The sequence below is a fragment of the Crassostrea angulata genome, chromosome 2 (assembly GCF_025612915.1).
Source record: "Crassostrea angulata isolate pt1a10 chromosome 2, ASM2561291v2, whole genome shotgun sequence".
In the NCBI taxonomy this organism is placed as follows: domain Eukaryota; kingdom Metazoa; phylum Mollusca; class Bivalvia; order Ostreida; family Ostreidae; genus Magallana; species Magallana angulata.
The window spans coordinates 53,169,017-53,187,197 of record NC_069112.1 but is presented as its reverse complement, the minus strand read 5'-3'; the positions used below and the strand labels follow the sequence as shown (position 1 = coordinate 53,187,197).

General features: G+C 32.1%; 1 protein-coding gene across 1 annotated transcript; it reads left to right on the top strand.

Annotated features, from left to right (window-relative positions):
- Positions 1-1,127: 1,127 nt before the first annotated feature.
- Positions 1,128-15,758, top strand: LOC128170512 (neurogenic locus notch homolog protein 1-like). Its single transcript, XM_052836292.1, has 10 exons — positions 1,128-1,442; positions 5,758-5,857; positions 6,241-6,414; positions 7,011-7,124; positions 7,480-7,593; positions 8,172-8,285; positions 9,930-10,043; positions 10,554-10,667; positions 11,599-11,826; positions 15,532-15,758. Exons 1-10 carry the CDS (start codon positions 1,128-1,130, stop codon positions 15,756-15,758), a joined length of 1,614 nt encoding a protein of 537 aa, XP_052692252.1.
- Positions 15,759-18,181: the final 2,423 nt, after the last annotated feature.

Below are 18,181 nucleotides of genomic sequence, written 5' to 3'. Positions count from 1 at the left end.
GTCATTTCCGGTCATCCATCTTTTTCATTAAAATTTACTGACTGTAAAACACCTAGCATGTTTCGTTTACACTGTGATATGTTTCAAGAATGAAATTAATGTTACCTGTTGATATTCTTTAGTACATTCAGTCTTACTCAAGGAACTTTATTAGTTTATTCGATCGTTTGTAGCTGTGCTGTACGTATGCAGTTATCTTATGTACAATCCAGACGGTTGAATAATCATGGCAGTTTTTGTTTTGTACAACTCGTCTTGTAAAGAAAAGATACATAAATCGATACAGGAAAAAATACAAATTCTAGAGCATATGATAATTTTCCGTACTGGATACATGCCATAGTAATAGCTTAATGAATATTCTAACTTTTGGTATTCACTTTAAAAGAAACACCAGTTACACATTTTTGAATGATAGAAAGCTAAATTGCACAAAAACAAACACATTTTTTAACTTACTTTCAAATAAAGAAATTATACTGTACCTCAATTTCGTTTTTGCCTTTAGTGAATTAAAGGCATCTCATATACTCACGATTAAAGAAAGTACTGAAATTAACCATTACAAAGAATAATGCCTGTATTTTGTGTATTTTAGGAAATTGAAAAATAAATTCATTTCAAAGTATTTCGTACCTTATTGTATTTCGTAATAAATCAAACCGTCACAATAAAATGATTAAGAATATATGATTTTTTTATATATATATATATATATATATATATATATATATATATATATATATATATATATATAGGGAGAACTATAGCGGAGAGAGAGAGAGAGAGAGAGAGAGAGAGAGAGAGAGAGAGAGGTCATATTAACTGCAGAATAGTATACATGTATGAGGCAATTAATAGTTCTTCAATATTTTATGTTTAACCTTAGCAAATGTAGATCAATTAAAATTGATGAACGCTTCGAAATTGCTTCTTTTCTAAAATTCTTCATTACCGATTAATTATTCATTTTAACATTTAAGTGCTTATTGATTGCACATTATTCAATAAATCAAAAGTTCAAAATACAAACTCAATATAAACTCAAACGGTATTGAAAAGTATTACTCTGAAGTGCGCATTCGCTTTGTACAATGTAGAAATAAACTGTATCTTTCTACAGTACAATGTTTCTAGTTCAAATCTTCCGATGTCCGTGGTTTTTAATTAGCGTCCTTGTGCCATGTTATTGCAGCTTACAAACGGGCTTTTCTAAACTTCAGCGAGGACACAGACTGGACAGGAAACTGATTCAATCCTTCCCAGAACTCAGTTTCTTGGATTGTGTGATAGAATGTCTAGTAACAACACGGTGTAAATCTGTCAACTATTGCAAAGGGGCTAATTTCTGTGAAATTAATTACGAAAATAAGACGACAGCAGAGACTAACTACATGGACAATGCTGTATTTGTGTACAGTGAAAAGGAGCACTGGCCTAAGGTATATGTGTTCGAATATATATTAACTACTATCTATCTATATTCCAAGACAACATATATATATATATATATATATATATATATATATATATATATATATATATATATATATATATATATATATATATATATATATGCAGCGCATGTTTACATGTCTATTTACTATTTATAAGGTCTGTGACAATACTATCGAATTATTTTTATTTTATTTGAATTTTAAGACAATTGTTGTGATATTTACTTTTTCCTGATAAATCACTATACTCACTTTATTTATTTTAATCTAAAAATCAGAATTGTAATTTTTTTTAAATCTGCAAAAAAATGTTGAATTAAGAAAAAAAATTAAGTGTTTTAAAACAGTTTTTCACTTAAAATGGTTGGCAAACACGCTAAGATATATTTTTGCAAATCATATCATAAATATCAATCCAATTTTTATTATCTTTTTTTTCGAAGAAGAACCAGTGTTTTGCTAGATTCAAGTGTTTTTGTAGTAAGAAAAACAAACAAACAAAAAACAAAAAACCCCAGAGAGATTCAACAAAATGATTATGTCTTCTATAAAAAAGAGTTCGTTAATAAAAATTCTATGATTTTGTAAATGCGTTTTAGGTTAAGCATTCTCAAATTTTATATAGTGATAAACAACAGTGGTGTAAACATTTAATTTAACCTGAAGTAGGGGTATTATTGCAATATTTGGATAACTTAAAAATAAAAAGCATTTTAAATATTAAAAAAAAAAATAAATATTGATAATTGAATACACTGCTCTTTTTTCATGTCTTTCATACACGACGCAAGGCTAGACAAGTGTTACATTTCTGAGTCTGTTATCACCATGAAATATGTAAATTATATCTTGCTATTGTTTTAGCTTTTATGGTAAATTTTAATTCTTTGGACAAGTTTGGCGAGATCAATATACCGAAAGACTGCGAACGATAGCATTGTCTAGCCGCCTAACTAAAAGTTATTTTTTGAAAATTGTGTAATTAAAGTTATGTTTTTAAATGATGTACACATTTATGTATATTTTAGACATTCTTCCTGAATGTGATGTAATAGAATGCAACTAAATGTTTATCAAACGTCTTCACTGCAACAAAGAAATAGAATACCAAATTAATCAAATGGTACGTTTTTCCCCACTCTCATATGAACAGTACCGACCCGACGTAGCAGAAAGTAAACCTCAATTCAACACTGGGTTTACTTTCTGGGTTTTCTTCTGGCTTACTAGAGTGGGCCCACAGTAAACCCAAAGTAAACCCAAAAAGTGAATCCGGAGTTTTGTTGGGGTTTACTCTGGTGTTAGGTTGGGTCTGATCAGTACTGTAGGTAAACATTCAGTTAGAATTATTGATTGACGAGTTACCATTTTTATGAGTACAAAGTGGAGAATAACTGTTTATAGCAAATGGAATAAATGTGAAAAATACGGCGAGTGTTAGGCATGTTCCCTAATTATCGCCCGGTAAGAAAAGTACCTAATTCGGAGCAAACCCAGTGATTTTATCGTATTGGGCTTTGACCGCTCTGTCTTAGAAAAAAAGTATATTAAATAGGCAATTTTCTAAACCACTGATTGAATAAGAATATCTTTAGATTTTACTGTATTGCGCGTAACAACAGCTGCATGCGTTGTTCAAAAAACGCGTCGCTCCATGACGTCAACGTACTAACTGTTATACCTAGTCAAACAATCAGTACATGTTAATATCATTATACACGTTAAGGGAGTCCATCCATAACCATCATATTTCATATCTAATAAATTAATAGTTTGATCATTAAATTTTTAGTGTGATCTTGATATAATAATAACTCACCTTTGACATTTACAAAGAAAATTGAATATTAACAAATTCACCATATGTTGCAGTTAACATAGAATAAAAATATTTTTTAGTTCAAGTACTTTTCTCACATTTCTCTTGGTAAAAAGTTGCGTAAGCTTTCCTTTCTTCGAATATACTAAAGAAATTCATAATTTACCATACAAAATGATTTTTTTTAATTTCCCAAAGGGCGGACTACGCTATCATAAGTATAACTGCAAAAAAGTTCATTTAGTTGACTGCATACATACTCCCGAGTTTGCTTTATGTCAGCCTCATAATACCTTTAAAATAAGTATTTGATGTAGTGTAGATCAATCAAAATGGTTAAATTTGCTTAAGTTATAAATGAACTACCTCAATCTAAAGTCTCAGGCTCGTAAGACTATATAGTTAGGCTGAATTCGCAAACTTTCTTCCTCTGGCTTCCAGTGTCAATACCATTCCAGATACAGACTCTTTCAGCACCTATGTTTCAGCTTATATACGTTGTCTCAGATTTTAACCACTTATATAAACTTATATACACTTGTCTTAGCTTATAGCCACTTTTCTCAGCTTGCGTACACTTGTCTCACCTTATGAAGTATCGATTAAATTAGTGAGAACCGATTTGGATGACGTAAGTGAGACCAGAAATCTGCACACTTTTATTACCGCTTCGCGAGTAATAATTCTCTTTAAAGTGTAACGTTCAGACACTTTAATTATTTACCATTAATGTGGTTTTCCACAGCATAAAATATAAAAACTACCGTCACATTGAAGAAAATTGAGTTGTCAGCCATTTATTGCAGCCACGCAGGTCGAAGCAGCTGGTAGAAAATTTGTCAAATCATCAAAGTACTGAGAGCAGTCGAGCAGAAAAAAAACAATTTTGTCATCGCTTTATTTCATCGATACCAAGATGATTGATGCTCAAATGAAATGAATGATTAAAATCTTTTGACGCAGTAAAGCATGTTTAACAAAAGTCAATAAATTTTGTGGATTGGCTACGTGATATGAAACGTAAAACGTCTTTTATGCAAGGCAGTTTGATTACATGGAAAATACACACAAACCTAAAAATCAGGTCAGATTTTTTCATTTCCTCTGGCATACGTCTGATAACCAAAAAATCGAAATAGATATTTCTTAAATGGTAGTCTTAACGCATTTGACCATGAGATAGGATATGTGAATTTGCTATTTAAATATTCTGGAAACATGTCCAAAAATCACAGGATGAATCTCTGGCATTCCGTCAATTGAAAGGTGGCTGAAAGGTAACTGAAATGTGACTGATTGGCATATCTGTGCCATTCAGTCACATTTCCAGACCATTCAGTTGACTGAATGGCAGAGCTTCATCATGTGAATAGTATATAACAAGATACGATCTAGTTGAGAGCAACGAGTGGGTCTTCCGTTTGATTATGAATTAATAATAGGGTTGAATTAAAACGTTGACATTTGGTACGAGTTACTATATTCATTTCCTTTTTAAAAAAGTGTTGGCCCCACAATGCAAAATTAAGATTTCAGAAAAAGGTCATTTTTGAGTTTCAATATCTCTGCAATGCGTTGTCCGATTTTAAAACGGTTTTAAGTTTTGTATTCAGTACATTGGAATTTTGGAAACACTTTCGGTGACGACCAGAACTAACGGACGGCCTGCTTTTATTAAAATATGATAAGTTTAAAACATATTCCGATGGAAAAAAAAATGTAAATTGTAAATTTGAAAATATTATAAAACAGTATTTTCGAAAAATGATGTTTGAGCGGACTGGAAGTGACGGACGATCGTGGTTTTACTTGATCGGCCCTAGGAATTCTATCAATCCTGAAACTTTCAATTTTCTATCTTCAATCGTTTTTGAGAAAAAGGGAGAACAAAATAACTTTTTACAAAAATAAAAACAAATATAACAGCCGACCGGAAATGACGTCATCAACAAAAATGTGCGTTATAAATTACCTTGATATTTTGTTTTATTCGTGAACATTTCATAAAAATTCGTTGTAGCATATTCGAGATATTCAAGTTTTATGAAAAATTTGAAGAAATAATTTAGTGAAAAATAGAGAAAAAGAAACCTTACGAAAACAATAGAGTCTTCCGTTGGAAAAGGAAGACCCTAATAAAACATATTGTACATGTACTCAGTACAAAGAGCATCCCTTCATGTTATAAATACATAGACTGATAAAATATTTCATGGAGGAATAACTGTAACCGATTTGGATTTCTGTCGCACACTTCGAAGATTTAGACTGAATATCATATCAATTGGCAGGCGGTTCAAAATTTGTCATCTGAGCGGACCACTTTTAAACGTTCAAAACTCCGTTGCATACAATATTTTAATATGCACGCAAACAAACATATATACAGTACATTTAGATAAACACTTCAAAAATTAAAGTAGTTTTAATAAATTACACTTACAGTAAACTCTCGTGTTCATCAATGTTTTATTTTGGTAGGAGCTGGCTGGAGCTTGTTCGAACTCAACCTGTGAAATCAACCAGACATGTAAACACAAGAGATATTCCGAGGATAAATTCTTTGAATGTGTTTTGTCAGGTAAAATCATCCGGTACATTGCTTTAATGCAAATAGATACCATTAATAATATACATGTGTTACATGTACACAATTGGTTTTCCTTATGCATATTGACAAAACCTCAAGTGTCAAAGAGAGCTAATTTTTTTAACAAAATAGGTATCAAGTATTATGTTTTCATTTAACACAATATACTATAATACTTCAGGAGTATAAATTGTTAGATATAAATATTTATTAAACAAACTGTCAGTTGAAGAAAATATCACAATAGACTTGAAAAATTAACAACGTTGTCGTGCCTTTTTTGTAAAATTAAAATGTAGCCTCTTATCTTAGGTATTAATCATATTAATTTCAGTGTAAGAATACATTGTTTATTATTTGCCTTTATACATAAGATTGTGGAATACCCGATCAAAAAGGAATCAATTTGAGTTCAATAAAACGTGAGGACGCCATTGGCCTACACAGGAGGATACACGCCTCGTGTGCTGACGGATACTCCCAGTCTGGTTCAGGACGGCTGAACTGTCAGTCAAACGGAGAGTGGAAATACAACATTGTCTGTGAAGGTGAATATGCTGAAATGATATGTGAGGAAGTAAATTATTCATGCTTTAGTTTTGAATAATAAATGGTATTTTAAATGCATGTAAATGAAACCATGAATTGATTTTTTTTTCAATAACACAAAATGTAAAATGAAACGGGGTTATTATTTTTTTTCGATATCACGAGTACTGAGCCACATTCACAGCCACAGCAATGCTAACAGTTTACAACAACGCAGTGAAAGTGTTATTATGCATGATGCTTGCAAATAGTTATATTTAGCAAATACAATGATTGGCAATTGAAATGTTCCAATGAACATGAAATAAAACACGTACAACTTCGCTAAAAATTACACACTAAAGCGTGTATAACCTTTTTAAAGGACAACTTTCTTCAATAATGAAATACGTAAACCATTGAAAAAACAATACATTCATATCTACATATATGGAATTTTTTAACAATTTTGTTTACTGTAGTATGTTATGTTTTACTTAAACGGTAAAGTTAAGCATCGGCTGTCATGTGAACGCATGTAGCAAACATCCACGTTCCCATTAAGAAAATTAGCAGTTGATTAATTCATTGTAACCTTTTAAATATTTCATGCAAGATGTTGATGAGTGCCAGGAAGACCCTTGCCTCAATGGCGCCAATTGCACAAACACACCCGGCTCATTCACCTGTACATGTGCCGCCGGTTGGACGGGGATAGTTTGTAATGAAGGTAAGGAATGTTTGATGTTTAACATGATTATCAATAGAAAATAATGCACTGAAAGCCTTAAATGTTTTTCTTGTAGTTCTATTTTGGTGGTTGTTTTTTTTTTAAGAACGATTTTTATTTCTTTTCAACCAGCTTTAAAACGAGAGATGCAAAATACTGTCAAGGTAACCAAATAACGTTAAAGAAGACAAAAATTGATACTCCGGCTTTAGTATGTTATGTTATACTTAAACGACAAAGTTAGACATCAGCTGTCCTGTCAACGCATGTAGAAAAACGTCCGCGTTTCCACTAAGAAAAATGTAGTTGATTAAATCATTGTAATCATTTAAATATCATTTAAATATATTTCAAGATGTTGATGAGTGCCAGAATGACACTTGCCGCAATGGAGCCACATGCACAAACACACCCGGCTCATTCACCTGTACATGTAACGCCGGATGGACGGGGAAAGTTTGTAACGAAGGTAAGGAACTAGAAATTGTGTTACGTCCTATATTTTAAATGTGGAAAACATATGTTTTAAAATGTCGAGATTTTCAACAAAATCTAGAACATTTATATGTTCTTTCTCTTTTAAGTAGACGCTTAAGTAAATCTTTAAAGGGAAAATTAAAACAGATTTTCTTGTGAAATTTCTCGCTGTAAATAAGGATATATGTACATGTGTATCTACGGTTGTTAACTATATTTATTCTGTTGGGAAGGGGATCCTTTTTGCCAACATTATTTAGCTTAAGATATTCTATTGCAAAGTTACGTACATCAAGAGAAATGGCGAATTATGCGAAGTACAAACACTTTCTTAACAGACTAGTTCGAACTATATATTAGAGCATTGCTAGTATTGATTAGATTTGGATTATGTTTATAATGCCAGTATATTCAAACACATAGCGTAACATTACAATTTCTTCTTATATTATGATTATGATGCGCTTTGTAAGACAGTAATAATCATTCTCCTTTTAAATACCATGTTTCTTTCAATTTCTGACTAATGAAACTGACAGTTAATATATGTTTACTGATAAACTTTTTCAGATATTAATGAATGTCTGGATAATCCATGTCACAACGGAGGAACATGCAGTAACAACAATGGATCTTTCGAGTGTACATGCGAAGGTGGATTCACAGGGGCTCTCTGTAATGAAGGTAAACTCTCTCTTTCAGAAATAATAATAGTTGTTAAATTGATATGCAATATGAAAGCCCCTAATGTAAAGTACATGAAAATCAAAAACAAAGTACAAATCTTGCGGCTATGACTGTTGTGTTGACTTTAAACAATGAAATTGCAAGTTACAAACGGGAAATAAAATAACACGTAAAGTAGGTGGATAGAACATAGTAGCATATAAACCAGTGAGTTTCTGACATGTGATGTTGCAACATGCGCTCGGTATAGAAGGTAAACGCTTTGCAGGAAATCAACTTAAGGCCAGCATTTTTTTATTTTTAGGTTTACAAACAAGAAAATGATAAAGTTCCGTAGGAGGAGGAAATAAAAAAAAAATCTCTTTTGACCTACAATTTTTTTATTTTTAGGTTTACGAACCACAAAATTGTAAAGATCTGTAGGAGAAAGAAAAACTTTTATGACATCATCTTTATTCTAATAATATAATAAATGACAACTTCATGATAGTGGAGTATAACTGCATCAAGTGTAGCATGTCAAAAGTATGTCATTGGTGTAACATATCACTGAAATAGTACAATAGAATATTAGACATACAGCTTTGATATTACATGTACATATAGCAATGTCAGGGGTGTGCAATTACAAAATTTGGCCGCAAACTTACTAGCCCAAGATTCAAAGTTACTAGTCAGACTATTGTCAGACATGTCAACATTTCATTTAAAAAAAACCCCTAAATTTTATGTACATAAAGTCATAATGTGTTCTCCTGTATGATATACTAGTATATAATTATTAATATACAAAATATTTATTACTTTCATGTTTTCTGCAGTTAAAAAATATTCAACTTCATTGATCTCTCACATTTTATTTACAAAATTGGTTTGGGTGTTTATATGTGAGAAAACTCAAACATTGTGAATGTGAACAGACTCTATAAAATCACTGCAACTATATGAATGCATGTATTTTATCCTGTTGAATTTCCATGTACAAAGTACAACTATGCAATTAATTATGTAATGGTAAATTTTAATTGAAAATAACGGAAAATGCACAAACAATAATATGATTTTTTTAAATTCACTAGGCAGGTCACTTTAAAATGTGTTCATGAGAATAGTTACTGCAGAAATTTATAATATCTTTAATACATCTCTCTCTCTCTCTCTCTTTCTCTCTGTAAAATAAATTTTTAAAAAGGCCAATTAATACATATGCCAATTCAACACAAAAAGAAAGGGAATCATTTTACAGTGATGTACTTGAAAACAGCTACACAGGTAACTATCGAAGCCATGTGCAGTGAGGCGTGACTATCTTGTCTAGCCACTGGTCAACACTGTCTGTAAAACTTCAAAGAATGAAACTTACAGCAGAGTGTTTGTAGAAGCTTCTCTGAAGAATGTAGCACGAGAAAAAGATGCGTAAGAAATTTTTAGGCTATCATGACACAAAAAGAGCAGATTTTATGCCTGTGTTAACAATGACGATACACTTTTCCTGCTAGGAAAAATTTGCTGTCGGGGAGAAAAAAAAGATCTTTTTTGTAATTTTATTTTTTTTCTAAAAATTCAAAAAACCGAGCGGCGGGTTTGTAAACCTAAAAATAAAAAAATGCTGGCCTAAATATCATTTAAATATCTTTCAAGATGTTGATGAGTGCCAGAATGACCCTTGCCGCAATGGAGCCACATGCACAAACACACCCGGCTCATTCACCTGTACATGTAACGCCGGATGGACGGGGAAAGTTTGTAACGAAGGTAAGGAACTAGAAATTGTGTTACGTCCTATATTTTAAATGTGGAAAACATATGTTTTAAAATGTCGAGATTTTCAACAAAATCTAGAACATTTATATGTTCTTTCTCTTTTGTAAAAAAGGATATATGTACATGTGTATCTACGGTTGTTAACTATATTTATTCTGTTGGGAAGGGGATCCTTTTTGCCAAATTATTTAGCTGAAGATATTCTATTGCAAAGTTACGTACATCAAGAGAAATGGCGAATTATGCGAAGTACAAACACTTTCTTAACAGACTAGTTCGAACTATATATTAAAGCATTGCTAGTATTGATTAGACTTGGATTATGTTTATAATGCCAGTATATTCAAACACATAGCGTAACATTACAATTTCTTCTTATATTATGATTATGATGCGCTTTGTAAGACAGTAATAATCATTCTCCTTTTAAATACCATGTTTCTTTCAATTTCTGACTTATGAAACTGACAGTTAATATATTTTGCATCATAAACTCTTCAGATATTAATGAATGTCTGGACAATCCTTGTCACAACAGAGGAACATGCAGTAACAACGATGGATCTTTCAAGTGTACATGCACAGATGGATTCACCGGGGCACTCTGTAATAAAGGTTAATTCTCTCTTTCTTTCTTTCCAATTCCTTTCTCTCTCAGAAATATTAATAGTTGTTAAATTGATATGCAATATAGCAAAATACGAAACTTGCGACTATGACTGTTGTGTTGACTTCACACAATGAAATGCGAATTACTGATGTGAGTTAAATAACATAAAAAAAGGTGGATGGAACATAGTAAGTTTGGAACCAGTAAGTTTCTGACATGTGATATTGTAACATGTGCACGGTATGGAAAGTAAACCCTTTGCAGGGAATTAGCTGGGGGACGTCTAAAAAGCTGAGAAATAACGAACAAAACGTGAATATTGAGAAGGGTTGAAATCTCAGAGAAATCACTGGTGAAAAATAGACTAATTCTGACTAGTACTTTCCACAGAAAATAGTAATGAGCCTTACAAGGAGTGAAATAAAGGTATCTGTGCTGAATGGGGATAGAAAAAATAATTAGCTACCGTGTTTTGAAAAACATCCCCTGACTGAATTGTGTATATAAAAACTGTCCCCTGCTATCTTTACTTTGTTGCAAAACTCTAAATAGATGTTAAATGCAGATAATAAACAGTGCACAAAATGTAGGCGGGGCTTTAGACTATACAACGTTTGATGACACACTAGCTTAGTTTAAAGGAGATAGGATTCCTACCCTGAAAATTTTTAAAGTGTATTATCAGGTATGCATATTTTCATCAAATTTTGGTGTTTTCATTGCAAACCTTGCTCTTGTTCATATGGAACCAGTTAAAATTGTTCAACATGTAACGTATTGAGGCTAAATAGTGTTGAATACAAGTCATTTAACTATCCTCAGAAATTGAACATTTTTAATTACAACTCAATTTATCAAAGTAAATTTAGCATTCAATGTATATAGTATGGTCTAATCATTATCATGAAAATCTTATTTTTGGATTATCGTTGACAGTTCTGCCGAACATTGCATTACGTAAACCTACCAAACAATCATCAACATTTCAAGACTATCACGCCACGTATGCAGTGGATGGCAATAGAGGAACTGACGTTGGTGTAGACAAGTGTACAGTTACAGGTGATGGCGACACCAATCCGTGGTGGAGGGTGGATCTACAGAATGTGTATTCCATCACATCTGTCAGAATACTCAACAGAGGAGTAGATACATACGACGCAGGTAAGTGTAAAAAGGAACAACATTGCAAGTCTTGATTTTGCTTTTATGTCCATACCTTATCAATGTATAACATCACAACTGTCAGAATACTTAACAAAAAAATAGACATTTAAACACAGGTAAATGTATCTAAAAACAACATTACAAAATCGAAGTATACCAAATGTAGAGGAAAATGTTGTTAAAATTCTAGTTAATTGGTCCATAGCTTCGATCGAATGGAGTCCCAAAAAATATTGATTTAATATTTTGTTTTATCGGAAACTCTTTTCTTTCCTCTTTCATTCTACACAGTATCTAAATCATCTTTTGGAATATGATGCGGATGTAACTTTTATTAATGTGCAATAAGGTTTCAGAAATTTAATTTTCATCCAAGGGGTCAATTAGATGTAAATGGTCTTAGAAATTTTATTTTAACCATAAGGGTAAAAAATGACCCAAAAATTACATTGTTTTTTTCTTTTTTAACAAAAGAAATAGTTCAAAAAAACTCCTAGAACAATTTTCACAATAGCTAATTTTTCCCTTGAAATATGAAATGGTTTATCGTTCAGACGCACAAAAGCCTTTGAGAAAATAATGTTCATATGTTTGGTATATAGTAGCTAAAATGACATTAGTTCCCCCAACTAAAATATTTCTACTAGAGTGGATTTAACCTTAACCCCCCCTCCCCCCCCCCTCCCCATACAAACAAACAAAAAACAAAAAAAAATAATCCTAACATTCATAATAAATATAATTGTAAAAAATCTATTAAAATATTATTGGTGGTCTTAAAATACCATTAACTGGTTAAAAATTGCAAAGAAAAATATAAACAATAGGATTGTTTCACTCTTAAAAATTTTAAACTATAATCGTTGGTAATAACATACTCAAGTTATATTTGTTGACTATTAACAGTTAGAATGATTTCCATCCTACAGTATCGACCAGACCCAACCTAATAGAAAGTAAACCCCAACAAAACGCTGGGTTTACTTTCAGGGATTACTCCGGGTTTACTAGAGTGGACGCTAAGTAAATCCTTAGTGGACGCAGAGAGTAAACCCCGATCAGAAGTATACACCGGAAAACAGACAGTACATGTTTATTCAAAATATACATGTACAAAGAGCAGGAATTACAGGCAGTAAGATAGTAAGATAAAAGACAGGTCTGCTTCACAATTTAGTGCGTACAGTTGACCCAAAAAGCAAGTCCCGAGTAAATAAAAAGCAAACCCGAGTGGACAAACGTTTTAAAAAAGCAAACCCAAAGTAAACCTCAAATGTTAACCCGGGATGCAGATGGAGTTTACACTGGTGTTAGGTTGGGTCTGATCAATACTGTAGGTTATTTCTCTTCTAAAAATTATTTAAGTTGCAAAACAATCTGAGTGAGCGGCCACCGCGCTAACCACTGGGGCATCTATACAAGAAAAAAAACTTGCTTTCGACGACGAAGGGTAACTAGCGCACTGGTCGCTCACTACACGGTCGTTTGAGTTACAGGTAGAATGCAGTTAAACGACAATTTGAGAAGATCGGGCCGATACACATTGCATAGATATATACATATAATAAGCACAAACATTGAAATATTCCTGCCCATAGTGGATGATAAAGATAAACATAAAGCACAAAGAAATTCACCTTTTTGGAACTCCACCACACACACACACACACACACATATATATATATATATATATATATATATATATATATATATATGTATATATATATATATATATATATATATATATATATATATATATATATATATATATATATATATATATATATATACACACACACAATAACACCAAATGGCATGTTTAGTTTTCTCTTTGGCTGCTGTATATGCTGCTTGATTTTATAAATGTTAATTCTAAGCATAAAAGTAAGCAACTAGCTTTAAAGATTTATCATACATGTGATGAGTAAATTAAACTTTTTTTTAAAAATTGCCTAGTAATAATTTGTAAGGTACATCAAATATTGATCTGTGCCTAATAGCAGACATTTTATTACTTCACTTCAGATTGATATTTTATGGGGAGAATATCCATATTCATAACTTTATAAGATACTGGAGAAACATATACTTTAGCATTATTTGTGGGGATAATAACCCTATCTGATATATTTAAGGAAATGCGTTATTTTTTCATATGAAGTTTCATATGGTTTTTTGTACCCTGGGCTTTATTGCAAAAACAAATGGGGTTTGAATGGAGATTTTTGTTGGGTATTATTCCAAACTAAAATCCCATGGATTGGAACTTTTAAATCAAAATATCTTAAAAAAACATAACTCAAAAAGTTTTAATTGCCCCAATAAATTAATAATTAATGAAAAGGGTCCACCATTTGATACATACTAAACTTTGGTGTTTGCATTGTATGTCCATTAGGAAGACGTCCGTTCCACTGTTATACATAAAAATTAAGAACGGGGGAACAAAGAACGCAGGATGGCTAATAAAGGTTTATTTATTTATATTTCTTTATTACACATGGGAGAACTATAGCTCCTGGTTGGGTTCAGGGATTGTATCATTTTTTCAATGATGCATTTCTTTTTATTTTACATGTTGCAGTGTTTATTGTTTTTTTAAAACAAATAAACCATTTAAACAGTTTAAATGATACTGGTAATGCCCTGTCACAGATTCTTAACAAAACAAGTTATGACAGTTTTGAATCTTCCTTTTTTCGGCTTTATGCAGAAGTTTACAATACCGGGAAACGATGCTCTCATGAGCATCATTACAGAATTCTACCAAATTATGGTCATTATTTTCAACTCATATACTCATTAAAAATACAGATGTTAATTTTGATAAAACACCCACACTTTTTTCAACTCATATACGTAAAGAAAGATGCTTATTCCAAATAAAAACACAATACAAAAAAGTTATAACTTTGCACTTACGAATGCGTGGAAATAAAGGGCTCAAAACCATGCGCACTCGCACTCTACTCGGCCTCGTAAGTGTTCCATCAAAAATTCCACATCTGGCCGTTCACTGGCCATCAGACATAAAGAAAACCGTTACTGTGTAGGCTATTTAAGAATACGTATATTGTACAAAAATCCCTTGTTTTTTTTAAACGGGTTTAAAAAAAATTGGAAATACATGTTCAATCAATTGAATACAGTAGAGACCTAATTCGTGTCTATCAAATGAAAAAAAAAAAAACTATGAACTAATTGTATATATCAAAAGAAATGTGTTCATACATGCACAATACATGTAGCTGAAGAGAAAACAAAATATCTGACTGTACACAAGATGTCGTTTCATGTAAAAGATCCGAGGTTCGGTTCGACATGCACATAGAATTAATACCTGAATAGAAGAAAAGTGAGTTGAATAACTCTATAACAGTTGATAACTGTCTAGACGTTAGGAATGAAATGCAATTTTCATCACAAAGATTATTATATTCCCCTGTAATGATGTCTGTTGAGCACTTTTAAAATCATTTTCGCAAAAAGTAAAAGGCTTCAAGCAACGACCACCTCATCAAAAAAGCAAGCACACTTCACTTATAATTCACAAAGCTTGAAGTTTAGTTTTTAAATAGAACCGTGCAAAAAGTGAAGCGTACTGTTTAGAAAGCTTACTGAACCGATCCGTGCAACTGGTGTAGTAGCACGTCCTAGCGTTCTGTACTTACCTTAATGACCACAATATGACTTTTATTTAGATTTGTCATTCCGACTTCGGGATGTTACCGTCACTGTAGGACTGGCAGAATCAGACATCAACACTCCATGTGGTTTCTTTGCTGGCCCCGGTACCGCGTCACAGCTGGTCGTCATCGACTGTCCGACATCAACACAGGGGAGATTCGTAAAGATCTCCAAGACAACAGAGGCCCTCACTCTTTGTGAAGTTGATGTGTTTGGCGTCCCCGTCTTACCATCAAATTAATTGGTGTCATAGATAAAAAGTTACCGTATTAAATTACAAGCATTTGTTTGTGCATCCCGGATAATTTATTGTGTATCTTTTTTTTATTTAGCTGGACAAGTCTTACTTATGCCTTCAGTCAGTTCAAGCATACATGAATCTTTTACAACATACACCATTGCATACAATGTAACAGAGCACTGAAATCATATACCACTGCTTTAGAATCCGATACCATAACATATAATCTCCTGATTGCCATTCATCATATCATACCATAGCATAGCATACAGCATGGTTCAACTCTCCTTTAAATGATTTTATTTTTTAAAGTTTTATTATTACAGATCAATGGTACACTTAAGCTTCTTATGTTACATTTTAGTTCAAATGTTCTGAACTCTTCTGTACACTGCGGGTTTTAAGTCAGATTTCATTGCATACCATTTTATCATTAAGCCTTTTATTTCAAATAATCATAGCACAGCATACAAATTTCATAGCGTGATGTTAAAAAAAGTTTAGCATATCATTAAAATGATAACCATAGCATAGCATAATTATAAAAGACATGCATGAAATGATTATTTATATTCATTTGTTAGAGTCTGTCCCAAGGTATTTCAGCAGCACATTTGGGCGATTTTTTTTAAACATACATACATGTTAAATAAGTGCAATTGAAATAGTTGAAAGAGATAATTTCCAAGATAATTTAATTGACACATTATCATCTTTTACTCGGAAAAATACACAGGAGCGAAAACAGATACTTTACGGAGATTTATAATGAGGAATGTTTACATTTTTTTCTCCATTCGGAATACATCGCGCAATTTTTCAACGTAATCATCAGGGCTCGCTGCAATACAAAATCCCCGTAGACATCACATGATTGGCATTTTGGCATAAATATCATGAAATTAAGTAAAATGTGAACCCTGGATATCTTGGGACAGAGTGTAGGTTTGTTGCGTGATGACTCTATCTTATTATCTCATTTATACCACATACACTGTATGTATTGACTGTGAATCTATCATGTACCTTAATATGTATCAACATTTACAAAATCCATTCGAATCAATTCCTGTTTGTTTTGGTTATGTGTTAGCAATGTTGTGTCAATAAAAGCAACTGCGGTGGGTTTTTTTTTTTTTTTCGTTTTCTTTAAAATAGGACAGTGGAGACGACATGGTTATCATTTACCCAGAAAAGAGATTCTTGTAAAACTTTTGGACCGTGTCTTTAGATTAAAATTCTATTATGACGCGTTGAAGCGGTTGACAAAACGAATCATGTTTAACAAATCTTCAGCCAAATGTATATTATTTATAAACGTGTCATTTCCCGATCACTTAATGATTTATTTTTTGCTCTGGACATAGAACGATCGGCCGGTGTAAAGAACAATAATGACCCACGTAGAAAAATGACCATGGCTTATTTTTTGACGTCGAATAATGATCCCCCTTGCTGTAGAATAATTGAATTTTTCTGAAGAAAAAAGAGCCAGGGATATTTTTCTTCATGTTAAACAAGAAGAGAAATGCCCCCCGTAGAAAAAAGGACCCCTGCTGTAAAAAAAAGAAGAAATGGGTTACCCCGTACATGTATCCAAGATATCTAACTTTGAAATTACTTGAATTTTCAATGTTTGGCTGATTTTCAAGTTATAAACACCGAACTTGTAAAGAAATCGCGTTATAAAGTTCTTTCATGTCCGTAGCAAACACACAAAATCACACTTTCATTGCCACACATTGATTAATAACAGTTACGTTCTTTCTCTCGTCGACATATGGAGGGAAATGACGCTGCTCTTGTGTAGAATTCTGTTGATACTTTACCGTGAATACTTTTTATCAACATTTTATATAGCTCTATCATTTAAAAACGATATTTGATTAACAAAATTCATACACAGCTAGTTAAACTTTATTTTACTGCGATTTTACAATTGCATCGACAACAAATTGCCAGGTCTGCACGTGGTTGTTTAAAAATCTGTACAAGTGTTGCTACCGTTGCAAAGTCATTCCTTAGTTAAATAAAGAAAACAAAAGAAAAACAAATCATTTTACGTTAGTTTTGTTTTCTTCTACGCAATATATATACATCGATATTCTAAACATTTGTTGTAATGTTGCTTTTGTGATCATGAATAGACTCTATTCTTTAAGCAATTGTCTGAAGAGTACCTGACTATAGTAAATCTTAAATAGATTATAAACACTAATCAAATATAATAAAAAGAGATTATTTCTAAAAGAGTTGATAAGGAGTTCGGGCTCATTTAAGGGGTTTATATCCCACTTGAATTTGATAACACGAACTTTAAAACACACGCTTTAAGTAGAAGAAAAAAACACCTTTTTATACATTTATAACAAGAGTCTGAGGTCTTCTATCATATTTATGTCCATTTGCTCACTGTAATTTGT